This window comes from Nipponia nippon, unplaced genomic scaffold (genome assembly GCF_047370975.1).
Source record: "Nipponia nippon isolate SJK-2023a ecotype South Korea unplaced genomic scaffold, ASM4737097v1 scaffold_7, whole genome shotgun sequence".
Lineage (NCBI taxonomy): Eukaryota > Metazoa > Chordata > Aves > Pelecaniformes > Threskiornithidae > Nipponia > Nipponia nippon.
In genome coordinates, this window is record NW_028262391.1 from 31428055 (window position 1) to 31455395 (window position 27341).

General features: G+C 42.1%; 1 protein-coding gene across 3 annotated transcripts; it reads left to right on the forward strand.

Moving 5' to 3' along the window:
• On the forward strand, positions 1–26540 carry NUTF2 (nuclear transport factor 2). 3 transcript variants are annotated; one of them, XM_087740175.1, is made up of 5 exons: positions 1–130; positions 10254–10378; positions 13782–13853; positions 17960–18058; positions 26010–26540. In XM_087740175.1, exons 2-5 carry the CDS (start codon positions 10280–10282, stop codon positions 26121–26123), a joined length of 384 nt encoding a protein of 127 aa, XP_087596301.1. In that variant the 5' UTR covers positions 1–130; positions 10254–10279; the 3' UTR covers positions 26124–26540. The 3 variants fall into 3 exon arrangements, with proteins under 3 accessions (XP_087596301.1, XP_087596302.1, XP_087596303.1); XM_087740176.1 differs by lacking the exon at positions 1–130 and adding an exon at positions 141–595; XM_087740177.1 differs by lacking the exon at positions 1–130 and adding an exon at positions 9376–9634.
• The last annotated feature ends 801 nt before the right edge of the window (positions 26541–27341 follow it).

Below are 27341 nucleotides of genomic sequence, written 5' to 3' on the forward strand. Positions count from 1 at the left end.
CGGCGTGCCGCGGGAGCGGCGCCGCCGGGGCGGGGCGAGGCGGGGCGGGGCGGGGAGCGCGGGCGAGAGAGGCTGAGGGGGTTCGCGCCGCGCACGGTGCCGCCGCCGCCGCCATAGTGGGAGCCGCGGGGTGAGTCCGGGGGGCGGAGCGGCGGCGGGGCCCCGGCGGGGCGGCGGGAGCGGGCCCGGCCGCCCGCGGGCCGGCACATGGCGCCGCCCCACCCCGCGCTCGCCGGCCGCGGCCCCGTGGTCCGGCCTCGGCCCCGCCGTGGGGCGCTGCCGGCAGCCCCGGGCCGGGCTGGGCTGGGCGGGAGCCGGCGGCTGGAGCCGCCCTGACCTTCCCCGCCTTTGAGGCGCCGGCAGCGCGGTCCCTGAGGGGCGGCGACCGGGGCCCGGCGCCCGCGCTTACCGGCTGAGGGAGCCGAGCTGCCGCCGCCGGCTCTGCTCGGCGGGGCCCCGCGTGTGGGCGGGCGGGCTGAGGCGGGTGGAAGGCCCCCGGCCCAGCTCCTCCGGCCGGCTGCGGGGAGCGAGGGGCCTCCGCCGGGGCGAGCCCGGGCCGCAGGCTCACGGAGCGGATCCCTCCGGCGGGTGGCCGGTAGGTAACGGGGAGCACCGGCGCACCCAGCCTGCGGCAGCAAGCGGCGCTTCCCGGGAGTGCCGTCCCTGCCCAAGGCTTTGCCGTCGGGATGGTCTGAAGCACCGGGACTTCTCCTGGGCAGCGAGTCCGGTGCCCCGCGATGCTTCTGCCTTGCTTTGCTTTGCGATGGCTTGGTATCGCAGGGAGGAAAGGCAGAGGGGATGAACGCTCAGAGCCGCAAGGAGGTGGTTTGTGTAGCGTGAAAGGTGTACGTGAGCCTGCTTTCTGCTCCGAGTATTTTTTTATGTTCCTGCTATATTGATGTTCTTGATGTATTTTGTCTTATTTTGATGTTCTTGATGTATGTTGTCTTGCTAGAAGGTTGTGCGAGGGCTGAAGTTAACCTGATGTGGTTGAACCACTTTGTCACGTAGAAAACGAGAGGTTTACGCTTCCTTGGAGTAAAACTAGAAGAGTGCATGTGTGCGGTGATCTGCTGTAGCTGTCTAGGTTTTTCCTTTGAGTTGCCAGTTTCCAGTGTGATTCTACAAAAGATGATTTTTTTTCTTCCACCTCTATATCCATTGTCACTTTTTAGCTTTAAAAACAATCAAAACTTGCAAAAATTTATAGCAGCAAGGAGTGTATGTTGCATTTTGTTAATAAGAGAAAGCTTTCTGAAGTCATTAAGTCCCAAAGATGCTGTTCTTGCAATTCAAATTTAACTCCCTGTCTAAGGCTTCAACTGTTTGTTCTCATTTGAAGTCTATCGCTTTCAGTGTAAATTTGTATTTTAAAGTTGGATTTGTGGCATATACATTGTATTGCAGTCAAATGGGAGCAAAGCCCAGGTAAATGCTTGAAGAGGAATGAGAATCAGTTGCAGAACTGTTGCTTGAAAGTTAAATCTGATTGCTGAATCAGCCACCTTCTCAAGTTGGTGCTTTTTTGATTTCTGTTTTTCTGGGAGGAGTTGTGTTCAAGCAATGCTTTCTGTGTTTGTGTGTGGTGACTTCAAGTTTTCTTTTAGCAGCAACAAAAAAGGTGTTTCACATATCTCTGCATAGAAGTAGAGAAATTACTGTATATAATATCCTTATTGGTGAAAAACATAATCTAATTCAAAGTACAATGCCATTTTGGCTTACTTTTGGACTATTTAACTATTTTCCAGCTGGGTCCCTAATTATTATTTCATGTTCCTCCCTAAAAGGTTGCAAGTTGTTTGGTAGGTGATTTGAAATATCTTTTTAACATCTGTGTCTGTTCAGTTCTTTAGAAAAATGCAAATGGTAGCAACTTTCTGTAGTTCTCTCTGTTGGGGTTTCTTTTGTCTCTGTCATTAATAATAGGTTTGTCTAGTTAGTGGTGGTGTTGAGTATGTTTTGTGTAAGGATTGCAATATATGCTAACAACTGGTAACGTTTGTAAGTACGACTTCTTTCAGTTGTTTTAAAACTCCTAAATATTGGGGCATCACAGGCAGTTTTGGTATTCATATTTGTGCACGACCAATTTGTGTGCTTGCACACCATGTTGCTGGAAGCAGGGCTATTGTGTGCTGCAAGGGAGGAAAAAAAGGAAGCAAAGCAGGATGGGAAACATGGTTTTGGAAGTGTAAGATGGGTAGGTAGATACCATACGAAAAGTTTTGGTGACTTTTTTTTAGGTGTATTTTGGAAATTTGGAGCTCAACCAAAGATTGGAGGCCAATCATTTGGAGATGAGGTATAACATGCTTTGCTTACACACATGAAAAGCTTGTGGGTCATAAAGCATGTCGGAGAAAATTTTCCATACTTTGAATGCTGCCAATCAATAGTAGAGGAATGCTGTGGCTAAACCTAAAATTATGGGGTAATATAATGCAAAATAGCAATGTCATCTAGGTCCTCTTGCATTTATCGCTGCACCAAGGGTACCTAGGGTTATATTTTTAGGGGTGACTACCTTTGTGCTATCTAATTCAGGGCTGTTATTTACACAACTGGCTACTTTTAACAAATTTACATAAGTGATTGTTTTCAAATGTGCCAAACTTCGGTTGTGAACCACAAGAAAAGTTGCAAGGATTAAACCACAGGTTTTGATAGAAGTTCTATTTAGAATAAAAATTAACACTGAATATTATTTCAAACCTGGGTAATTTTTAAGCAATGTTTTGGTAGAGAAAAAAGGGTTATAACTGTAGTATGCCATCTTTGCTTCTGTAACTTAAAAATCAGTTCCTAATTTTCTCTTAACCTGAAACAGCTGTCATGATAGTCAGAGATGGATAGATAGATAGATCTTATATTCTGCTGTTTCTTGGATATTAAATGTTATGTTACTGTGCCTATAAGGTAAAGAAAAATGTGGTGCAGCAGTTCTCCCCTCCCCTCCCCCATTGCCTCCTCTGTTACTTTAAAACTGAACAGTCTTGGGTTCATCCTGGGGAAAAGAGATATGACTTCAGCCATGTAAACTTGAATTCAGTTTTTGGATTGCAGCAAGAACACTGTGGAAAAAATGCCAGATGTGTAGCACTGTGGCTATTGCTTAACAACAAAACCTTATGTCTTCCTATCCAATTATATGTAATATACGTCTATATATTTGAAAATCATCTCTGCTGACTCCTTGTGACTCTATTGAGTTGCCAGGTTGCAGATAGGATGAGCATCAAGCTATAGGCACAGTGAAAGCTTTTCCAGAGTCCTCCCCATGTGTTTTATTTACTTGTGGCCTTGTACTTGCTGACATCTGTAACAAAAAAAAAAATATACTTCAGGTTGGCATAATTTCTGCATTAATTTGTTTTAATGAAGTTGGAGTAGAGGAATAAAAAGACTGAGAAGGGGAAAGTCAATTTATTTTCCATATTTTTCAGAAGGAAACAGTCTACACCTTGTCACTCTTCCTCTTTCTCCCTTTCCATCCTTCCATTGTTCACATATCTAGACTTAATTATTTTTAGATCTGAAAGCCTATTTAGAATAATGTAATTTCTCGCACAGCGCAGCCCATAGCAATTACGAGGTGTAGGTCTGTGTTGAAATCAGTAATTTCTGATTGTCCTGGAGCGGTAATTTTCAGATTGTTAACCTCTGTGGATCAGTCAGCTACTGTGGAGACAATAGAAGATACCCAAGAGAAGCACTTTTTTCTTTCAGTCTCTGGAAGCATGAGTTTGCTCCTCAACTGGAAATTTCATAGGTTTTCAAACGGAGAAATATTGACCACTAAATTGAAATTTCTCAGAAAGAGGTACAGTGTGTTTAAGATAAATGACTGATGATGTATGATGTCCTCAAGTAAGTTCCAGTATTTTATCATCCCTGTGTTAACGTGTATTCTGCCTGGCCTGGGCTTGTTTAGCCTAGAGAAGAGAATGCTTGAGCGGGGCTTAATCCTAGCCTCCAATATCTGTCAGACTGTTATCAGCAAAATGGAGCCAGGCTTTTCACAGGGGTACTTGGTGGGAGCACAGGAGACAAGGGGCATACATTGGAACAGAAGGGATTCCAGCTGGACATGGGAGAGCTGCCCTCTGCGTGACGACAGTCAAGTATTGGAACAGGTTGCCCACAGAGGTTATGTCGTCTCCAGCATCAGTGCTTTTGAGGATCAAAGTGGATAAAGGCGTGGGCAACCTGATCTCATCTCCTAGCTGACCCTGCTTTGAGCTGGAGGAGATCCCATACAACCTGAATTATTCTCTGCATAGTTTCTTCTGTTGAGAGTGTATGCCTTTGCTAAAGGAAGATGATCTGTTACCAAGTTATTCTTGGTGTAGTTGAATAGGTGATCTGTTTGAGAGAAGATTTACTGGTCCTGTGATGCTGGTTCCATTGTGTTCCTAGAAAGTGTGCATAGGAGACGCTCCTATCTTTGTAAGTTTTAGTGGCAATAGAAAAGAGATTGAAGGAAAAACAGTCTAAAAACTGTTTGCTGCTTTACTTTTTCTTTTTTTACTGCAGTCTAAAGACTGGTCATTCTTTTCAGTCTGAGCGATCAAAAATGCATGCATGGTTGAAATTGCATGAAGAACAGGCACTGAAACAACCGAGAGCTCTTTCATTGTCCTTATTTACTCTTGTTAATCCGTAGTGAAGGGTGCAGCAACTGATGGTCTGAATCATGTTTGCCATGAATTCACATGTGCCCCTGGACCAATAGCACCAATTTAAAGGGAGCATCGGTGCTCTTCAGTTACACTGATTTTCAAATCTTCCAGGCAGCAAGCTTGAATTCAGTCTTAAGAGGGTTTGACTTTGGTGCAGTGGTGTGTAGGGCCAGCTGTAATATCCAGGGAGCGTGGTTTATTTATGCTCTGATTACTTATGGAATAAGTGTAGTCATAACTGGATAATAGATGGCAATTTTTTTTCATTTCATTCAGTGTTTTCTTTCTTGGTGTTCCACAGATCAGAAAGTCTTTACTGAGCTTATTTGCCTATGGTGGTTGTTCATTGATTCTTCGAATGCAGCTTGCTTTTTAAATGTGTCAATCCCTGGGAGACCACCTTTGTTTTCTTTAGCAATTTACATTGTACTTTACTTTTGCTTATAATTTTTGTTGACATTTTCAGAAAATGGAGGATTTTTATAGAAGTGCAGGTCTGCTATGCTTGAATTCAAAAAGACTTATTTTTTTTAATTGATAGCAGTAAGCCTACATATGTTCAGGTCTGATAATACAGTAAACGCAGCTGCTGGTTGAAACAATTATTTGGTTGTTTCTCCGTACTGCAGAGATGTACTGATAACCCAAATGCTCCAAATGTCACTGGTGCTTGCACGTTTCAGGAAAAAGCTATCTGTTTATTTGTCTGTCGGCAGAAAACTACTTTTGCCAAGAAAAAAGTGGCTTTTCCTCAAGTTACACCTCTGAGTAGCTCTGGTGATGCCGCTGGAGCAGAAAGATGGACTTTGTGCTGCAGCATGCTGACAGAGAATCGTTGCCAGGTGGCTTTGTTGTTTCTTGTTTGTTGAAGGAAGCAATGGGAAGAGTTTTCATCCAGACCTTTTGCAAAAATGGGTCTTTTAAGGACTGTGTTCCCCTGAGGGGTTACGCGCAGTCTTGGTGTGTTAGGGCTGATCTGTCACGCCCAGAGTTAAGGCAGAGAAGGAAGAGGGATGAGTGTAGATACGAACATCTAAGCTGTGACAGGCAATGGGAAAGAATCTGTGTTTCTAGATTTTGTGGGCAGAAAATCTGTTGCCTGAGGCCGGTGTAGCCCTAGTCTAATTCAAGGTTACTCATGGCCCCTGTGAAGGCTCCTTTCTCTTCCAGTCCTCCTCTGTCTCATACCTTTCTTTCCTCCTTGGTGCTACTACTGTTTGGGTCACGCAGCTTCACATCGTATTGGTGCCATCTGCCACGTGCCAGCGCAGATGAGGGGGAGCTTAATTCTGGCAGTTGTCTCCCTCCTGGACCAGCATGGCTGGTGGCACAGGACACAACAAGCTGGAGGAGCCTGTGGGGAAAGGAGGGTGAGAGGCTTGAGGGTAGCCTTGGATGATTTGGCAAGGTCGAGCAGCAACAGAAGCTACTGGGTAGTATGGACCCAGTATAGGATTATGGGGCCCTATGGGAGTCCTGTTGATGTGGGGGGGGGTCTGTGACTGCATGTAGGAAAGCCTGGTGTCATGGGGAGCTGGGAAGTTCTGCATGGTTTAGGGTATGAATTCTCTCTCCTGTGCTGTGGGATGCTGAACACAGGAGCTTCACCGTGTGTTCAGGGATGCTGCGTACCCCAAGGCGTTGTGCAGCAGTGGCAGTGCCGGGATGAGGGCACTGGGGATACCGTGCTGCCATGTAGGATGAGAGCTATAGGAAGTGTGGTGAGAGATGCGCAGAGGGACGGAGCTTACACTTGAGGATGTGTCAGTGTGCTGCCTGGCAAAGGTATTGGAAAATTTGATTTACACATCACTGAGGAAGTGTCCCCTGTGGAGCAGCAATCCCAGCTCTGCAGTGTCAGCGTATACCTGTTGAAGACAGAGTTGCTGGCAGCTGCAGCTTCTGTGCACTGTATTGGGTTTCAGCTTGAGCGCTGACTGCCGGGTGGTATTTGAGGTGGGGATAAATTCTCTAATATGAGCAGATTCCAAGAAATTGAGTAATGTGAGTTAAAGTATTACATTCTGTGTTTGTAGCTCAGCTTTGCTGCTGTGCTTCTGCGAAGAAGCTGTTAATCAAATGGGCTGTGATGTTATTAAGTGGATGCAATGAGGCAGGTTTGGTTTGAAGTGACAAAGGAAAGAAAATTAATTAGCTTAAGGAAACTGTCTCCTTTTCCATGGGGAATTAAGGTGGAATATCCAATAATACACTTATACAGTGGTAACTTTCAGCAGGTGCCTTTAAAAGGACAGGTGTGCCACATCTTACAAGCTTTCTAGCTTATTGAAACTTCTTTTATCTGGCTTAATATTAACTGAATATTCTTGCCTCTGTAACCAAACTTTGAGTGAACTATGGATACATTTGGCTGGATGGCTCTGAGGCACAGCTGTGTTGTTCTAGTATTTGACAACACTGGAGCATGTGCATTCTTCCTAGCTTTGGAATAGATGTTAAAAGCCTTTTATATTACATTTATCTTATTAGAACAGCCTGATAACTGTATCAATACAGTCTTATATGGATTGTATCTCATTGAAAGGGACTGGGCTTGATGATACACAAGATCATTCCTATCTTGTTCTTTCTTTAGGTATGTTTCTAAGCTTCTTACATCTGTGATGACAGGCAGAAAACACAAGAGAGCATGGAGGAAAAGGTGACAAATCAGAAAAGGAAAATAAAAAACCTTCCCAGGGAGAGTGAGAGTGTTCAGCAAAAAAAAAAAAGAATTAACAGGAAAAAGAGCAAGGTTGTAACAAAAAAGAAAAAATTTATCAAGGATCATTAATTTCAGCAGCATTTTTTTTTTAGTTTGGTTCTCACTTCTGGCAAAATCAACATTGTAACTGGTCAAATTTATGCTGATTTTTAAAAAATTTATTTAATGGTATTTTACCTGCCAAAATACAAATACTTTTTTTTTAGGAGATAGCAAGCTAGCATACTAACTTTCAGTTTTAGAAACCGTAACACTACTTTCTGTATTTAAAATATGAATACCTTAATTTCTTTCAGTCTCAAAGGTTTTTTCACAGTTTCAGGATTGAACAGAAGGCATCTGGTGCTTGAGTGAGGCTGTTGTGCCTTGAGGAGTTGAAAGCCTCTGGGTCTAAATGAGGTGCAGTGAATACAGTGTTGGCTCCACCACAGCCATCGCAAACTACACACCTCTAAGTACCTGCAGGTCTGGAATGGAAACAGCAGGCTTCAAAACTAAATACTAGTTCTTTTGGTTTTCCAAACAAGACATGAGAGTCCTCACCAATATTAGGGTGGGCATCACTTAGTAAAGTTTCCAGGGAATTGGTGTGATGGTTTTAGGGTGGTTATCTTTCAACATAAAATCCTTTAACAAAGGCTGAAGTTGTTTGATTTCTACATCTTCTGCAGGTTAGGCTGGTATGTGGCAATTACGGATGTGCAATCAATAAAACTTTTTCTCTTGTGAAGAAGTAGGCTTAAGTTGTTTGGTGTGTGTGTGTTTTGTTTTTTAAACCTGTTGTACTTAGATGGATTTTTAATTCGTGATCTGTTTTCCCAGAGGAGTGACCACACTGGGTAAATCTCCTTCAGACTGAGTCATATATTGCAAGTAATAGTGGAGCCCATGTGATGGTGACTGATGCCAGATTGTAGATCTTTTTGGAGCGGTTCAAATATTAGTTATGTGGCAACAAGTCTTTGACTTTTTTGTCTGTGTTAGTGTGCAGGGTTACTGAGTTTGATGTTGACTGTATTGCCTAGGTGGTTGATATTGAAATAAGGATGTTTAAAAATGGGATAGGTATGTTTCTATCCTAAGTTCATTTTTTACCTCATCCTTGCATAAAATAAATTTCTAAGGTGCACTTGAGAACTAGCATGCAGCCAGCATCAGTTGGATGTTGAAAACCACGGAGTCTGTGCCATGCTTTTGTGGTGCATTGTCACAACCAAAGCTCCTCCTGCTGAACCTCTCTTTTCACAGGCTACAAAGCATCCCTTTCTCAGCAGGGAGAACCACCTTGCCATCTCTGTGCTGTCAGATTCTCTGCTCCACAGATGCCAACCATTTTCTCCCTCAAGTAGTCTGGGTGTCTAAGCTCTAGCAGTTGTTCTTGGTTTGTATTTTACTTTGGTATTTGAATTTACTGCCCTGAAAACTTGTATGCTACCTCCTGTTATGCCATTGATCTAATAAAAGTTATTTGTTCTTCTGTAAGTCTGGCCAAATCTGTGTAACCTTAAAAACTTCTGGCCTAGAATTTGAACCCATTTCAGTTCCCATTTGTATGAGTAAAGCTCAAACAGCCAAAGGCCTAAAATATGAAAAGAGCTTTCTTGTCTGACTGTGCACTGAAAGCTAGGCCTGGTAATACTTGCTGTGGAGATCTTAGGAATATGGTTTTTTTGCTTCTCTTAGGAATTTGTCAAATCTTAAACAGGTGTGTGAGTAATGGACATGTAAAGGAAGCCAAAATAACTGTCATATTGTGTGTCCTAAAACAGAGTTTCATGCCTTTCCAGACTCGCAGTGCAATACAGACCTGTAGCCCAAGGGTTCCTGGTCAGGGTTTGCAAAGAGGGGCCAGTAGCTGACAGACCTTGATGTTTAGCGAGTATAATTTTGTTTGCTTGAAGTAAACTCGGATCTTAAAATGTAATGTAGTGGGTTTTAAGCGCAGCATTGTTGTGTTTTGAATTTTAGCACAATTCTTCAGTCTTTCAGAGAGATATCAGGATAAAGAAAAAATGAATTTGCTTTCTTGAAAAATTCAACGGCATGGTAAAGCGATCATCGGTACTGATCATGCATGATAATTTCTCGACTGGGTCTGCCTGGACTGCTGCCCATGCTGTATGTTTAATCCCTCTAAAACGGAGGGACTCGTTCAGAAGTGTGGATGCCTCTGAGCTTGCAGTACCTTCACTGGAACTGCAGATTCTCACCACTGTGAAAAATCACGGTTTGTATCTTGAAATTACTACAGGTTCAAAGATAAATGTCGGGTGTACTTCAGCCTTAGTGACAGGATAGAAGAGGAAAGTAAGCTTGTGCTAAGCAAAGAGCTAGTGAATTAACTCATGTTGTGTACCATTGAAAGAACGCTTTTCCTTAGAATGGCCTGTGGATGGTGAAAAACCCGAGGAGCTGAACGGATAAATCAGTTGCTGTAAGCCACTTGCAGACAATCCATACTAACATGTCAGTTGTTTACAGCAAATGAGATCAAGTTGAAACAGCAAGCGCTTGCCAACTTTTTCAGATGGTGTAATTTTTGAAATCAGTGAATGTAAGGTGGTAACTCATTTTTGTTGTTTTCCACTTTTGTACGTGAGTTGTGACTTCACTGAAATAGCTCTAGAAATCAGCAAATACTGTAATAAGAAATTAAACGATTTGGTATCCAAGGTTTTTATTTCACTAAAGTTTAGGATACAGAGGTGAGATTTGTCCTATTTCTTCCAAAGAAAAATTCTGGCCAGCTGAGAGGAGCTGTGTTTACTGATGCTTAATATGCAAGCCAAGCGCTATGCTTAATTATGTGATTGTTCTTTCTGATGATTTTTTTGTTTGTTTTACAGTCACTGGCTTTAGGTGAGGATTCAGAATGGGAGACAAGCCTATCTGGGAGCAGATTGGGTCCAGCTTCGTACAACATTACTACCAGCTTTTTGATGCAGACAGGACTCAGTTAGGAGCAATATATGTAAGTATCTACAAAAAGGGCACTGGGGCTCTCTCCCATGATCTGTCTCGGTTTCTCTGTTTTAATGTGTGGGAATACACAGGGTGGGATAGTGGGTTTTATCCTGACTCCAGAATGTCAGTCAGTGCAGTCATACTTGCTCAACTTTTATTTATTGTGTTTCTTTTACGTTTCACTTCTAGTTTGAGCTTTGTCTGCCTTATCTATAGGCAGTAAGACTCACAAAATCCCCAACTGGCTGTCGACAGTGGCTTGTAGTGGAAGGGGCTGGTGGTGATCCTGTGATGAAATTCTCTGTAAAAGCAAATATGCTAGCCTTAGTTTGCCATTTATTTACTGGCATGGATTTGCTTGGATCCCTCTCTGAAGTGGGATGTGATTTAAGGCCTAGTCTGTGTTTAGCAGGTGTTTCTCAGATCTCATGCTGTATTAATCCTCAGAACATTAAAATAGATGTAAAATTTTGAATCCAGTTTAAATATTTACTTTGTTGAATTTAAATTCGGTTTAAATTTCTTCAAAAATTAGTGTTTTATTTTTGCTCCTTATTTGGGGCAAAATAAGTCTGGTTTCCAAAATTGAAGACTGTAACAAACCCAAGGAACATCAGCTTTTAGCTTTGAGGGAAGACTCCTCCAGAACATGCAAAGTGCTCTGCATGTGGAGTTGATTACTGATGGTGAGGAATGCTGCTGGGTGGCTGAGGCATTTCAGCAAGACACTCAAGTCTTACAAGTCTTTGTAGCATATCCTGTTCTTCTGACCTGTTTTTGGTCTGCTGGATGAATTGTTTGACCAAGCTCCTGAGGATTGAAACTGTTGCGCCAGCACCATCTGACACCCCTCCTTATACCTCAGCAGTATCCATCAGCACGGATAGCATTTGCTCTTTGGATTACTGTGTATTTACTACCTGCTAGAGCGTTGCCTTATTTTGGCCAAGAAGCTGTGTACAGAGAGCCTATAAAGCAAGAAAAACAAGTAGCCTGTGTTCAATCCACAGCTACTAAATATGAAGGCACTTAGCAGTTTCTGTCATGTTATTACAAAAACACATAAAATCCTCAGAAGACTGGTGATAAGTACAGGCTAATTTAAATTCCTGGAAACATTATCTTCCACACAATGAACTCCTGGGCTTTTTCCACCCTTAGGGTCTTTCTGCCTTTCATCATTCAATGGAGATACCTATGCAGATGTAGTCAGGAGAGCTGTTACACAGGTCACTGATGTGTATTGTTTTGTGGAGTTCCTAAACTGTGGAGGATGGGACCCTGTTTTGTGTGGCTAAAATGCACTAAGGTCACAACTTGTTTAAATTAGAGGAGGTTCTACAGAAATGCACTTTTACTGATGAGCTTTTTGCCTTCTGAGACCCTGTGGGAGCAAACAAATTTTATAGCATGCAGGAATGCAGCAGGGAGCTCTTGGATTTGTTTTGCATTCCTATATTGCTACTTCCACCACAAGGTCCAGATTTCTCCTTTAGTGGTGTAATCCAAGTCAATTGAGCTTTTATCACCTGTTCCAGGTAGGGATCTGGGTGAGTCACTATGAATTGCTTAGTTAAGTGAGTAGGAGAACTAAGTGAAAGATTGGTTTTCTAGTTATCCCCCTGCAGTTGTTTTGCAGGAAAATGCTGTAGCTACTCTTTTCATCCGCTTTGGGTGTGTGGCTATTTATAATGAAATATTTTCTTATTTTTATGCTGTTTTCTCATCTGTAGGGCTTTTGGGATAGAGGAGGGGATGCTTTTTGTTTTTGAAGCAGTTGCTCCCAGACTGTTGATACAGCAAGTGGCTAAGAGGTCACCTGTAGCAGAGAGTCAGGTGGACACTAATTAGGTACAATGTGAAGTTGTGGAGTGTTTCAGCAAGTGTGTATTTCCCTCACCAACTTAATTTATGTCCTTTGCTACTCTTTGAAACATCAGGAGGGTTCTGCACCACTGTGTGCTCACCTGCTGATTGCTGAAGTGGATTCAGTAAGGCAGGTTTTGGGTCCCTTCTGCTTTTGTGGCTTTCCATATTTGAAGGCTGCAGTTTGAATGCTTGAGAGGATAGCTTCCTTCCTTGGTACCATCACCTGGCTTCTCAAGTTATCAACATCAGGGGTTGATGTCATGTAAAATGCAAGCGGTGTCAGCCAGATGACTTGCTATGTGACTTCAGATTACACAATCTAAATTAAGTCTATTTCCTCCTACAAGGGACATGTCCAAACGCAAGAGGATGCTGTATTCAGGGGCTCTTAATACTGCTTTTGTTGCATCTGTGACCCTGAAATGCTTCATGCTGTTGCCCCTGGTGCCCTTTGCTCTTTTGGCTCTGGCTGTGCTGTATAGTTCCTTCTGATGATACATGCAGGACCAGAAGATTTTTTTTAGAGCAGTTGTGACTGTTGTGCAGGTTCAGCACAGCACATACGGCTGAAAGAAGTGGCTTTTTGATATGGTGTGGTTCAAAAACAGGGCCTGGAAAATCTACCAGAGAGCCTACAAATGGAGTTCTTTGGAATATGCTGTTTTCTGCTGAGACATTCAGAGCTTCAGTGAGAGTTGAAGATTGGGTGGGAAATTGCTGGGAATCATGTTCCTGGAGGTATTTAAACTCAAAAAGGTGGAAGGAATAGCCATCTCTGATGTGGTACACAAGAACTTGGGCTATCAGGTAGAGGGTGAGGGTGCTGTTTGGAGATGGCAGCAGGCAGACTTTGAGATCAGTGGAAACCAATTTAAATTTAAGTCTGATTGCCAAGGTTTAAAACTGGATTTGAGAAGGCAGAGCTATGTCAACAACAGGATATTGTGACTCTGGTTTAAACAGAATATTCTAAGCTGAATAGATAGCTGCTTGCCTGTTGCTGTTGCACCTGACATCGCATGCTCAGAACACCCTCCCTCATATACTGGAAGTGCTTGTAAGCTGAAGCACCTCAATCACTTCATGCCACACAGGGCAGTCTGTTAGAATGTGCCTCTAAACATCTTCTATTTTTCTGAGTGTAAGATATGCGAGTCAATACCTGAGAGGAAAAAAACCAAACTGGTGATGCAACTCATTTTGTCAGATTTCTTCATATATTTTTGTCTCTCTACATGCTTGACTTTGTGTCCCTAGAATTTTTTTTTGTATCCTTTAGATTTTCTTCTGAAAGCTAACTTTGATCCAAAGGCAGGAACTTTTTTTGCTGGTAGAATCATGATAATAGAATATAATCAACTTAATTTCTAGCTGAGTATTCCAAACGTTTTCAGTTACTCTTTGTGGTTTCTTTCCATTTCCCTTTGAGGTAGTTTCCAAATAGCTGGATTCTAAGGATATATGCCAAGTAAACAGTCTCTTCCCAGGATTGCTTAAGGGTTACCTAAGCAGGTTGATGATTTTTTTTCTTTTTCCCCCAGATTGATGCATCATGCCTTACGTGGGAAGGACAGCAGTTCCAGGGCAAAGCAGCTATTGTTGAAAAACTCTCTGTAAGTCTGTAATCCTTACTGAATGTTTTGGGAAATGGTTCTGAAGACTATAAATTAATTGCTTCTGAAAATTTGAGTTAGACTTCAGCAGTTTAAAACTGTTGAATATGGGACTTGTGCTTCCAACTTTTGGTCTTCAAAAAATGTTACTTGTGATTTAATTCTGTGTAGTGAGCTGTTCCATTGGTGTCTGTAATGGTGGAATGTTAATTGACTCCATTAGTTTGCAAGGTTATTTTGTGACTGCAATTGCATTTGACATTATTAATTTATTTTTTAAAAAGTATAGTTCATAAGCTGACCCCACAACCTAGAGGAATGAAAAGTGGTTTTTTTGTTCTTTTAAAGCATGCCAAGGAAGTAGCAATAACAAACCTGTTATTTGGATCTGCCTGTGATGGAGGCTAAACATGTTATTGCAAGGAATAATTTGTCTTCTGATACATAAACTGCAAATGAATTCTATGGCGGAGAACCTGACTTATCCTCAATGCAGCATTTGTCAGTTGCTCAGATATGAGTGGTTATGGTTCAGGACTTTGAAACCAGTGTTTCCTCTTCATCAAGTGAGAGGAAAGCATTTCTTACTGTATAGAGACTGAATCTCTCTCTCCATGTTCATTTAGTTAAACTTGGAGAAGTTGTACCTTTTGGGTAAATCCATGCTTCTGTTATAAAACTGGGTGTACTTATAAGCTGTCATGAAATGAGAGTTTCTCTTGAAAGATATGTGGAGGGCATGCTTTAGGTCCTCAGACGTTCTGCTCAGAGCATGGTATGTCAGGCAGATATACCATTTTTATTACACATTGAGAAGAAAAATCTTTAACTTCAATGCTTGTCTTGTATAGCTACTGCTCCTGTGTTTTGGAATCACTGTTTTCATCCAAGACATCTTTAAATGTGAAGGCTGTTTGCACTTGGATCTGCGTTTTAGGTGCCTGCATTGCCTTTGAGAAGGCCACACACCTCAGAATAGCACAGCTTGCAACTGCTCGCTTCTAGATGAGAAGATACTCAAGCTCCAGAGTTGCTTGTTTGTGTACTCAGTGTTCTTTAGACTTCTGGGCTAGCAGCCATTTAGATACCCAACCAGCTAAGCATTTGCTTGGCCACAGTGTCTCAGGCTGCTGCCTTGGATCTGGCCCAGTGCAGATCAGCCAATTTCCCACCAGAGCATTACTCATCTTTACCTTCCCTGTCTGTGGTGCCAGTTGGACTTTTCTGGATTCATGTGCCTGCTGCACAGTCTTGCTTGGTGACTGAAGGCTTGCTACTTTGCCTCAGGGAAGGTTTTTCTGACTTGTATCCATCTGCTTAAAGTAAGGAAGAAATGCAGTAAAATTATTCCATGCCCTTCCACTGCCATGGCTCATTATGGGGCTGTATCAACTTACTGTGACTCTAATGTCTTTCAGCACACCCCTGTCAGCACTGACCTAGTGGGGCTCTGTTTGCTGTTTCAACTTAATGTCCTCACCTACTTTGTGCTTCTGGAGCTTCTTAATCAGTTGAGCAGATCACTGAAAGTTTGACACTGGAATTCTTTTGCACTTCTGCAGTCTTGTGTTCTTCGGTGCCTGGGTGATTAATCAGTGTAAGTGCCAAGGGGCAGGATTTTCTTTTATGGCAAGTTCTCTGCTGTATAACAGCAACACTATGGCACCTTTTCAACCTACTCTGTCAGATGATGCTAATACAGTAGGGCAAGGTTGTAAGACATTGCTTTGCTAGCACTGGTGCGCCTGTACCTTGTTACAGAGTGGGAGTTGACACTTGTTCTTTCTGTCTTAATTGGTGCTGTACTTAGTTGTTTCAAATACAGTGCCTGCCCTAATCAGGGGGCAGCCTGATTTACATTGAGCATTTGAGATAATCCTGTAGTTCTGTGAACTTCCTGGACCAAAGAGGAAGCTGGGACAGGTGGCTTTGTTGCCAGGAGCGAGTTTAAGCTACTTGACTTTATTCTTGCAGAATTTCTCTTACCTGACTTCAAGGAGCATTCCATGGTTTTGGTAGTGAAAGCCCAGACAAGTTTTAGTGTCAGAGGACACTAAAAGCCTTGGTTGTTCTGTGGCTTTTTTAGTTTTTTAGCTTGTTATTTGCTTTTATTGTACTCTTCATATCAAGAAGTGCTTCTCTCCAGTACAGATGGATGTCCATAAGCAACCATCCTTTTGAGGTAGCTTTTCTCCGTCCTAAAAATCGGTGACCTTTCCTATCAGCTGACCCTACTCTTTCCAGTGGGGTTTCCCCCACTGTATCACATGAGGAGTAGCTCACTCGGCTGGCCAGTCATTGGGGTCATCTCTCTGAAGGGGACAATTGGATACTTGAAACAGGCACCATCTTACCCAGCCTTTTCTTGGGGTCCTTGTCACCATTTTTCGGCGCCTTTCCCTCCTCCCTGTCTTCTCTCCTCAGTCTCACCTCTCATTGGCATCTTGTCACACTGGAAGCTGGGTTCTGGATACAAGCACATTCATTCCCCTTCATCTCTCTGCCTTTTCAAGAGGCTTTTCCTGCAGGACTTGTTCAACAAGAAGCTGTTGTACTGAGGTGGGACCAAGTTTCGTAGTACTCTTTTTTTGTCACAGGAAGGGTGTGCAGTGTCCCAGCCTATGCTTGTGCAGGCTGTGCGGACACATTCAAGTTTGGGATGGTGACCCTGGAAAATATTCTGCTGGTTGTTCAGAAAAGACTACTTTGGATTTTTTGTTACTAAATGTCTATTCCATATTACAAACCAGTGGTTCGCTTTGCAGTTCGTGGTAGGTTGGGATTGTTTTCCCAGCCAAGAGGAAACACTGCAGGCTTTATTAGAGAGTGTTATTGAATCGTGTCCCTCTGCGATTAGAGGGCTGCTCTGTACACTTCCTTTGCTTCCACAGGTGCTGATCCTTCCACAGTTTGTGCTCTCCGTTACCCAAGGATTTAGCTTCCTGGTATTCTTTCCGAAGTCTTATGCTTGTCAGGGCCAAGTCTGTACTTCACATCCTTGACAGTAGGACTTGGGTCTTGTACCTAGGCCTTCTAGGTACAAGAAGTCTTTCAGTCTTCTAGTCTTTCAGGCTCCTTCCACTAGAGTGAAATGCAGAACTTGTCAAAGTACATGCTTGGGTCTACCTCAACCTGTTAACAAATAGGGGAAATGAAGCAAAGGCATCAAAGTACAACCTGAGGTTTAAATGACTTCATGCTGCTGTCCTGTGCAGTGCATGGACTCTGGGTATCAGCAGTGTGGTCACTCGGAGCTCCATCCATGCTGAACTGCCACTTCTAAAGCATCTAGCATTAATGCAGCTTTTGGTAGAACAATGCCAAAATTGCGTTTGTGTGACAGGACTCAGATCCCTCAGATATTTGATGTTCACCGCTTGGAGTCATCCGTGGTTGGAATGTGAATGTGGTCTAAGTTGACAGAGAGGAATTACTCCCCAATGTCTGGTGTTTCTCAAGGTGTGTTTCTTGCAGACTTAACTCCAGACATACTTGTATCTACTACATGAGCATGGAAAGCTTTTTTTCTTTTTAATCTGTGTGCTTTTGATTTCCACCTCCTCCTTCTTTCCTCCTGTCCTGCTTGGTACATGGCAAAGATGGTGCCTGTTGCTGTGTTGGTTTCCCTCAGGTGCTGTTACAAAGAAAAGAAAAAAGGGGAAAGGTAGATATGTGGATTTCAAGTCCTGAACACTGGTTCTTGGTCAACCACCTTTCCTTTATATTCATAGCCATTTTAACAAAGAAGCAAATTTGGAGTTGTCTGGTAAAACAATCTTTTAACACTGTTCAGAGCAGAGAAGCTTTGTGTCTTTATCATACGATCCTTCAGCTTGTAGATAAACTGAAGCTCTGTAAGCACTGTAATTAGACTAGGAAAAGGTACTGCTTAATGTATATGGTGACATATTATTTCACGTCTTGGTGCTTGAAAAACACAACTGTTATCAATCCAGCCTGAGTAGTGTCAAGTTGCAACAACTCCCCATGCAGTGCTATCAAAATAGTCTAATGCTTCATAATGTTGGATTTGCTCGATCTTTGTTTTGTAAGTTAAATAATGCAATGACTGTACATTTCCTTATTTTGCATTGTTTTCGTTGCAGAGCCTCCCTTTCCAAAAAATACAACACAGCATCACAGCACAAGACCACCAGCCTACACCTGACAGCTGTATACTCAGTATGGTAGTGGGACAGCTTAAGGTAAACTCTTTCCATTACAGGTTAACAAATGCTTATGTCTTAGATTTTTGCAGGATTCTAAATCATCCAATTTCTGGAAACATTAAAATGCTCTCTTGGGTGGGGAAGGAATACTGGTAAGCTTGCACTGGGATGTCATTTTTCTGCTGTTCAAGACTGTCAAGAAACTGCTCATCCCTTCAGGTAACTAGCACTAGGTAAACCACCTATAATTTGACAGTCATATGTTCCTGCCAAGCAAAGTACCATGGTTTTTACTCTGCATACAAATATCATATGGGCTCTAGAAGCATCAATATTTCCCTTACCCTGATACAGTAAGGTTTCAGTGTCATCTGCATTTAAGAGCATCATTACAATGTTCTAGGCCAACATAAGCACATGTCATTTAATGTGCTCTTTGGTGTAACGTATTCATTGAGCTGTGATTTAGCAGACATTTTTTGTTAGCTGACAACCCTTCAGTAAGACTGCTTTTTCTTTGCTGTCACAGGACACAAGAATACACTTCTGGTGTTAATGCAGTCTAGTACCTCTGTAGTCAAAACTGGTTCAGCAACGGGAGTGTTGCCTCTGAGATCAAACACTTGTTGTTGAAACACCTTCTTTTTGTGAAGAAATCAGATTATTTTTCAGGCTGTAGTATGATTACATTACTGCTTACGTTCTACTACAGAACTGCATAAACTCACCCAGTCTCCTGTTCTTTTGAGTAAATGTTGGATCTAAATATACCAGGGCCACAGATTTGTAAGCTAATTACACTACTTATCAATGAAAGAAGCTGTCCTGGAATCTGCAAAAAATATTCTGTATGTAAAGTCAGCTGTAGGTGGAACTTGCTCACAGTGGGCAGTGTTTATTTAAAAAGTGTGACATTACATAAGAATAGTTAAAATTATTAGACTTAGTTTTGTCCAGGTTTGGTCCAGCCATGCTGTCAAGTCAGGACTCTAAAGCCATCCAGTCTTTAGAGTTACTTGAACCCAGTTTCTTTTAAAATAGCTGTTTAGGTTTCCTTTTCCTGTTAACTCTGAACGACACCTCTAGTATCAAAACATTCAAACTTCCACTGACTGTACTGTTAACGAAGCAAACACAGGACTGAAAGCTTGAATTTGCTTGCTTAGCTATTCTTAATTGTTTTGGGCTGGGCAGTTGAGAAGAGCAGTTCCCAGTGTATTGCATCCACTTCTAAGCCTAACATAGATAGCTTTGGCTCTCATTAAAGCGGCTCCTGCTTCCTAGCTGCAAGTTGGATTCCAGCTTTCTTGTTGCTCAATCCCACCTGCACACACTCTGAGGAAAGACAGTTACACGTCGCCACGGAAAGCACTGAATTGCAGGACAGGTATGAAGTCAGACATGCTGATCTCATGTGTCTTACTCTTGGGTGTGCACAAAACTTAATGATGTGACCAAGACTTTTTGACTCATTATCTTGGGCCACTCACATCTGCACGTGGTTTTGCACAGTCACATTTTTAAGGCTATTGCATAATCATTAAGCAGATCACAGCTTGCAACAGTGATTGTGTTGAATCCTGTGGCAAGATACCAAGTTCTTAAAGATTCTGTAAAGCTTTTGGATTTTCTTGTCCTTTAGTATGGTCGTTAGATGCAGTCTGGGAGCTTTCCATAAATACCATGGCCTGGAGTAGTATTTCCTACTGTGCTGTTTTTATCCTCTGAATACTTCATGGATCATGTGATAGTGCATCTAGGTATTTGGAAAGAACATATTGGATTAAAGTATGCCTATTGTCATTATCAAATCCAACTTGTTTGTGAATTTTTAGTAGGAGAGGCAACATTTTTCCACTCTTCGTGTGTATGTCTCTCCAATCTTATCTTTAAAACGCACATTTTAATGCCTGGGAAATGCTGCTGCTCACTGAGGAAGTGTCCAGAAAGTCAAAGTCAACTTAAACTTTGACTTCTTGCTTCTGCCTTGTATGATACTTATACAGGTGGACAAATGAAATAATCAGTAACAGTCTGTAGCATGACATATAGCAACCATTTCTGCCAGTACGTGAACCTGGTTGTCATATGTAGAGAATACTTTTTCTTGTGCTAATACGTAGGTGTTGACAGCCATTTTAATGCATCTCAGTGCTGTTCTTGGTACAATACAGTAACTGAGAACAACTGGGTTCAGTTAGTGCATTTTAACAAGTGGCTCATCTATAGCTACAGTTGAACGGGGTACACTTTAACACGCAAACATGGAGCACCATACTTAGTTTTATTTAAAGGTTGCCACCTTAATGGTGTGGCTGTTCTGCACAGTTCGCATCTGTTGGTCTCAAGGAAAAATGTAGAGAAATTTGCACGAGGAAGGGGACTTTCAAGACTATCAGTAGCAGGGTTTGAAGGGAAGAGACATGCTTCCTGCTTACTATTTGGTTATCCTTTTCATGGGACCGCGAGCCAAATTCTTCAAAGCCCAGTACAATTAATGCATACGCTTTTGAATCCTCTGCGGTTTTTGAAAACTTGCATTGTTTCATGTAATGAAGGAGCACGCATAATGCTTTTAATAGAGTAATCCAAGAAAATAATAATGCTAAAATACCTGTAACATGCCTTCTCTAAGTCGTCATTCTTGGCATGATATTTAAATGGATTTTCTGAGGCCTTAGTTGCTTGAATTGCTAGTCCCAAAAGTTCAGTGGAAACTCATTGAGCTGGGCACATCTTGTATTTCTTCCTTAAACCATTGTATTTTGATCTTGTTTGATTTTAGGGGGAAAAAAAACAAACCAAAGCAGAAAAACCTTCTACTCTCCCTGCATATACTGTGGGGTGAACTGCTACCAAATTGTCACAAAGCCTCAGCTCTCTTCTTAACTGTACAAGAATAGTTCTGAAGAAATAATGGGGTCAAGGACTATTACTGTCAAACTCTGTATTTCCTTTACCAGAGTATTATGCCTTAAGCAAACCTGCGGATTTGGGTTGTTTTAGGCTTTTGGCCTCCCCTGCTGGAGGGGGATTTAACTGGGGTCAGTTGAAATCATTACTGCCCTGTGACAAGGTCAAGATGTATATCTGCCGCTGTGCTGTTCCAGCCTACAGCCCAGCAGCTAATAGCAATATGAACTGTAAATAAAAAAGCAACATCTTTTGCAGCAGTCATCTGCACTGAGGGGACCGGACACAACAGCTTCTTGGAGAAGGTGTTAGAGAGGAATAGAGCATCTAAGTAGGGTGAATGTCACTAGCGAGGATGTAACTTGCTGGCAGAAGCAGTACAGTAATTGCTTTAATTGAAAAGCATATATTCAAGTAAACATACGAAAGGTCCTCTTTAATGGATGTTGGGATAGGTAGTAATGGGTTTTTATCCTTTTGTAGAGGTATAATAAGTATGCCTCCACTTATTCTAATTCTATAATAATTTTTTATTGCTGTTCGTTGTCTGGATGCATGCTTGCTTGCTTCAACTAGGAGGAGTAAGCATCACTTTAAGCCTTTAGGAGTGAGTTTCATTTGGTGAGATGCTACTTTGCCAATGTTCATCCAGAATGTCACCCAGTATTTTCAGTGTGCTTCACCTAGTAACGTATTTCTCCTGTCATGCTCAGGCAGATGATGACCAGGTTCTAGGCTTCCACCAAACCTTTTTGTTGAAAAGTTTTCAAGGTGCCTGGGTGTGCACCAACGAAGTCTTCAGGCTAGCCCTCCACAACGTTTAACCCTCTGCCTTACCTCTCTTCCATGCAGTCCTCGCTGTCCTGGTTGAGTAAGGAGTGCTCTCTTCTCCCTCTTCTGTCACTTGAGCTCGGCTGAGAAGCATGGCTGTGGCTTGCGCGTTCTCAGAGCAATGTGGCAGATCTGTGGCTCTCCCCCAGAGTGTGAATTCTGATTGTTGCAGAATGAATTATGAATAACTAATTGTTATGCGGTGTTTCCTAGTCTTAAAAGAGAAAGGAACTTTGCAATTAAAATCACTGGATGTTTTTGTAATGCATGGTGAACACTTAAAGCATTGCTTAAAGCCTGTTAAATGAGGCTTAACATCTGAAAGGACCTGCTATCTTAAGTAATTAGCCTTTCCCTTGAGATAAGGATAGCTGCAAGCCTGCAGTTCAATCAACAGTTGCTGTGAGGTGCTGGTGAAAGAGTAAAGCTGTCTCTGACCAGACAAGAGGTGAAAACTTGTGCAGCTAAACTTGGATTGCAAAGTAGTGTTGCATCTAATACTCTGACATGACCCACGGCTCTGTGAGCTGAGGACTTTCTACAGTTTTGAGCCTGCAGGTCAGAAGGGATGTAGAAAAACTGCAAGAGGTCAAAAAGCTGCTAAGATTGCCAGTGCTTGAGAGCTTGTGGAGCTGGGAGAGGAGGCAGCTAAGGGCAATCTGCCTGAAATGTAGGTGCAAAGTAGTTGAGTACTTCCAACAACCTGAAATCGAACTGTTCTTGGTGGTGTCAGACAGTGTAACAAGGGACAGTGGTTGGAAACCACAACTTGGGAGGTTCAGACTGGACACAAGGGAAAGCTTTGCACTGGAAGGCGGAAACCCTGGGAAATGGTGCCTGGACACCTTGCGAAACGCCTGTTCTTGGAAGCTTGGAAGACTCTGCTAGACAAAGCTGTGGCTGATGCAGTGCTGCTGGTAGTCCATGCTCATGCTGAGCATGAGGCTGGACTGGAAACCAGAGGATCCTTCCTATCTGATTCTGTGACTTTTAATTTTTATTTTAATTCAAGGATGTCATAAAAGAATTTGAACTGCACCAAGGAAAGCTTTGTAGGAAAAATAAAGCCCCTGTGTTTCAAGCCTGGGCTCACATCTGGAGAGCAAATTTTGAGTTGGACATAGCTGAATTTGGAGTGGAAAGTAAGGGTAAAGAGTTTCAGTGATGTTAGCTGAGCTGTGATGAAGATCCAAAATAGAATGGGATAGGATTAGTCTATGCCTTCTAGAGCATCTCAAGTCACTCAACTGTGGGTCTTTGCTATATGTTAATAGGACATATTCAGAATTTTGGAAACAGACTATAAATTATTTCATTTGCCATAAGTAAAGTGTAGGATTTTCCTTGTTGTTAAAGTATATTGCTACTCTATGCTGTGCAGACATAACATGAAAGGAATAAAAAAAGCAATCATGTGTGACTTCATTCTGAGAATTCGCCCTATGTACAACAGCAAGTGTTTGGGGAAGAATTTCCTTTTAATCTTTTTTCCTGTGTCCAGTCCTGAATTGCATAAGAAAGGAGGAGATTTTCCTCAAGCCAAAGCACTAAGAGCTGCAGTGCAGCTAGGCTTATCATAAATTGAGGAAACCTACACTAAAACTAGTCTGGTGGCGATATCTTTTTTTTTTTTTCCCCAGAGGTATATTTTTAAAGTGTACTCATGTCAGCAATGGCATGCTCAAATTCGGTGTGAAAACTACTTATGCAACTTATAATAGATGCCTCAGTGACCTAAGAAGAGGAGACCATAGGGCAACTGAGAGTATACTAAATGCTTATTAATAGTGTTGATTAGAAGTGATTCAAATCTGCCTGGCTGATTTAAACTAAGCCATTAGAAAGGAGCTGACACTAATATGAATTCATTCCAACTTAGTCAAAAGGGATAGCATTAGTAAGATGCTTTACAAAGTCGTATGTCAAACTTCAATGTATAGCACCCTGATGCTACTCAGTTTTCTTAAAGATTCCTTCATGCCCAGGAGCCTACCAACTATCAAGCAGTAGTGAGACTATACTAGGATGTAAGTGTTATGTTTAATACCTAGGAAAAGCAAGAAAAGGGTTTCCCATGGGTTTCAGTGTGCAGGCCACCTCTTCAGCATGGATATGCAAGCATCTTTTCTGGGCAGATCTAATAATGGTAATACTTCCCCTGAAATAATTGGCATGACTGCTGTCATATGTGCTAATAAACTAGATGGACAGCTGGTCTAATCTAGCATAATTGCTTGTGTGCAGATTGTGCTGATTATCATGGAGCCTCTGCCTAATGCAGAAGGAGGCATATATCAAAGTGACAAAAAGCTGCCCAGTTAATCAGTGACTTCATTGGCACTTGTCTTGCTTGAGGATTTTTCTTTCATTTGTCTGCTGAATGCTTAGGCCAGAAGTATGAGCAAGTCTTACTTGTTGCCTTCTTAAATTTCTAGCTGTAGTACTTTTCTCATTCACTTTGTCCTTTGTGATTTTATAGTAATTTGATATCTTGCCTGTTCTTCTTACCCTGATCGCATTTTTGCAAGCTAGAGTGTCATACTCAATTTACTTTCTTCAGCAGAAAACTGTTCTGTAGCTGGCTTATCTTTCTTGCCCTTCTCTGGCCTTTGCCTATTCCACCGTTTTAATTTTTGTTAAATGATAAGAAGTGCATGCAGGATTTGATATGTGGGTGCTCTGTGCGTTTATGTGGTTGCTTACTTATGGGTTTTGGTTCGCTGCTCCTTTCCTAATAACTGCTAACACTGTGCTTGCCTTGATGGCTGTTGAGCTCTGAGCTGGTTTCAAAAACAATAAAAATAATTGTCCATCATGATTTCGGTATCACTTTCCTGAGAGGCTGTAGCTAATCTAGGGCCCTTTTGGTTTTCCTCTATGGATTAGCGTATGCTTAATGAAACTGCACTTCATGTACACTATTTTATTTCCTAGGCAGTTGTCACTGTGAAATCCTTGCAGTGGTTTTAGATTTGAATGCTGCTTTTACACACACTTGATCCTACCAGTGCTCTGGCAGACTTGCTGTTTTGCGATGTCCTTAGCAAGTTGCTCCTCAAAGCTGACTTATTTCACAGTCAATTTATCACTTACATTAATATTACTTTTTAAGTAAAGATTTTTTTTGTTTATTTTGTAATCTGCTTTGCTCTTCAGCCTTTGCACTTGCTTTTCTTGATGGGCAGCGGCAGAGCATTGAGAATTAAACATTCAGCACTTTGACAGTCTGTTTCATGTGCTCCTCTGGCTGCTGCTTTTCAATGGCTTTTTTTTTTTAATGCATTTCCCCCCTTTTTGGAAGCTGAATAGTTGTGCGCTAAAAGAATACACTGTAAAATCCTCCAAAAATGCCGAATTGAATACACTGTGGTCAGTATCAGAAGGTTGTTTTGTAGCTAGGTCCTGTGAGCTGTTCAGATTAAATCCTATTACATAATTTCCAGCTGATTTAGGAATAATTTATGTTATTTTGAGGCTTTAATTCCTGCATGATGTCTCTGAGGAGACTGGCAAACTTTAGGTGGGAGAACTAGTCTCCCTCTAATACTACTTTCTACTTTTGTAGTAATGTAGTAAATAGAGTGCAGGCACTATAACCTGCCTAGATGAATTGTCAAAGGCAGGAGCTGAGGCACGGCTGCAAAGATGCCTGTGCTTAGAACATCTCGTTGCAGCCACAGCAGATACTTCACTCCCTTTGAGCTGTTCCTGGACAGTGGAAGTGGGAAGTACTATGTCGCTGCCAGCTGTACCTGCTCTGGGAAAGCTTTCAAAAGCCTAGATCATTACATAGATCATTCAGGCAATATAGTTGATACAGACTTCTACAGAAACTCCCTTCTGTCATTAATCCAAAGTACAGCAACTACAAACTAATTTTGAAACACCTTGTTTTATGCTTGGTTCCTGGGCAAGGCCCGAAGAAAATTTGTCATTCAACACTGAGGCAGGCATGTATCTTACCAGTGTTGTGAAGCTGCTGGAATGAGATGTCTGCAAGTCTTCCAGAAACTCCCAACTTTAGATGCCATTGCAGGATTTCTGTGTCATTGGGCCCTAGGCATTTGTCTGCAAAGCACCTTGGAACAGAACCTCTGGTTGTATTAGTCTCTCTTGAGGTACTAGGCATCTTACAGCATGTGACATCACTGTTAACGTTAGTTTTTTAAGTTGTCTTATAATGAGTTTTGGAATACGTTTCTCAAAAAAGAGCTTTTTGAACTTCTTTCCTCTCTTTCTACAGGCTGATGAAGACCCTATCATGGGATTCCACCAGATATTTCTATTAAAGAACATCAACGATGCCTGGGTTTGCACCAATGATATGTTCAGGCTAGCATTGCACAACTTTGGCTGAGCTGGCAACCCCGAGGCACCCATGCTTTTTTTTTTTTTTCTTCTCCTCCTCTCCTCTTACTGGTATTATTCACACTCACGGAACATTCCAAATATCATACACAAACCTGCAGCACTGCAGAGCGTGAGCAAGCAAGACCTGTGACCTGCCCTTCTGCTGAGTTTACATTGTCACTAGATGAGTTTCTTGTGCATGATGTTTGGAAGTTAGACTTAGCTGCATTTGACAAGAGAAATTTGTGTTGTACCAGCATGCCTCGGAAAGAATTTATAATGCAAAAGGTTGTTGTTTATGTACTGCCAAGATGCTCTATAACCCAAAGAAATGAAAGAACAGCAGCCTGTACAGCCCAGATATTGATTTGTTCAGATGTTTCAATGCTACATTACACAATAAAACCATGAGATTTTCTTAACAGTTTAAATTGTTTTAATGAGTTGGATATGGAGTAATGGTACCATGTGCTTTGTATACCTTCTGTCTGCCTGGTGTGGAAATGTTTACAAACCTAAAACTCTCAAGCTGAAGAGCACTTGATAGTTTTGCCAATGAAGGCAGTTCAGGTATGCCCTTGGACATACAACAACTTTTTCCCTCCCTCTCAGCAGCTTTTATAACAGAGACTTCTAGCTCAGGTTTTAACATTGACTGGTTAGTTCTCAGCTGTTGTATCTTACCAAGGCGAAAGCCTAAAATAATACACAAGGATGACAACAGTCATGGTAGCTTGTAGTTAATCTTCATAATCTCTATTATGTTCACCCTCAAAGCTAAACAGGACAGCTGTATTTTCTTTATAGGCAGACACACAGGATGTCAATCCAGCGCTGCCCCCCTGGAGGTTGTACCCAGCTCTAAAGCCCTGGCCAGATTTGTGCTCCGTGTTGTCTTTTTAGCATCCCTTCATTATTATTTGAGCTGGTTGGTAGTCCAGCGTTTGCTGTGCAGGTTTTTACAACGTGCTTGGCTGCCATGTGTCCTCCACCCTGGAGGTGGCGGTGTTCCACCAGTGAAGGGATTTATTAAATTAATCTTTCCAGCATATGAGACAGCACAGGAGCAGAATCGCATTTGCTTTACCTTCAGACCTGACTAAGCCATTAGGACCCAGTTTTCAAGGGATTAGCACACCTCGCTGAGCTCATTTTTGAAGTACATGAACTTGGCATTTCCCTTTTTGAGGCTTGTCAGGAAAGCCTGGGATGGGGTATGCTCAAG

Bases quoted from the DNA above. Each gene is read 5' to 3' on its own strand.
- NUTF2 (XM_087740175.1), top strand. From the start codon at position 10,280: ATGGGAGACAAGCCTATCTGGGAGCAGATTGGGTCCAGCTTCGTACAA. The intron at 10,379-13,781 runs GTAAGTATCTAC...TTTTTCCCCCAG, and splicing joins CTCAGTTAGGAGCAATATAT to ATTGATGCATCATGCCTTAC. The intron at 13,854-17,959 runs GTAAGTCTGTAA...TTTTCGTTGCAG, and splicing joins CTATTGTTGAAAAACTCTCT to AGCCTCCCTTTCCAAAAAAT.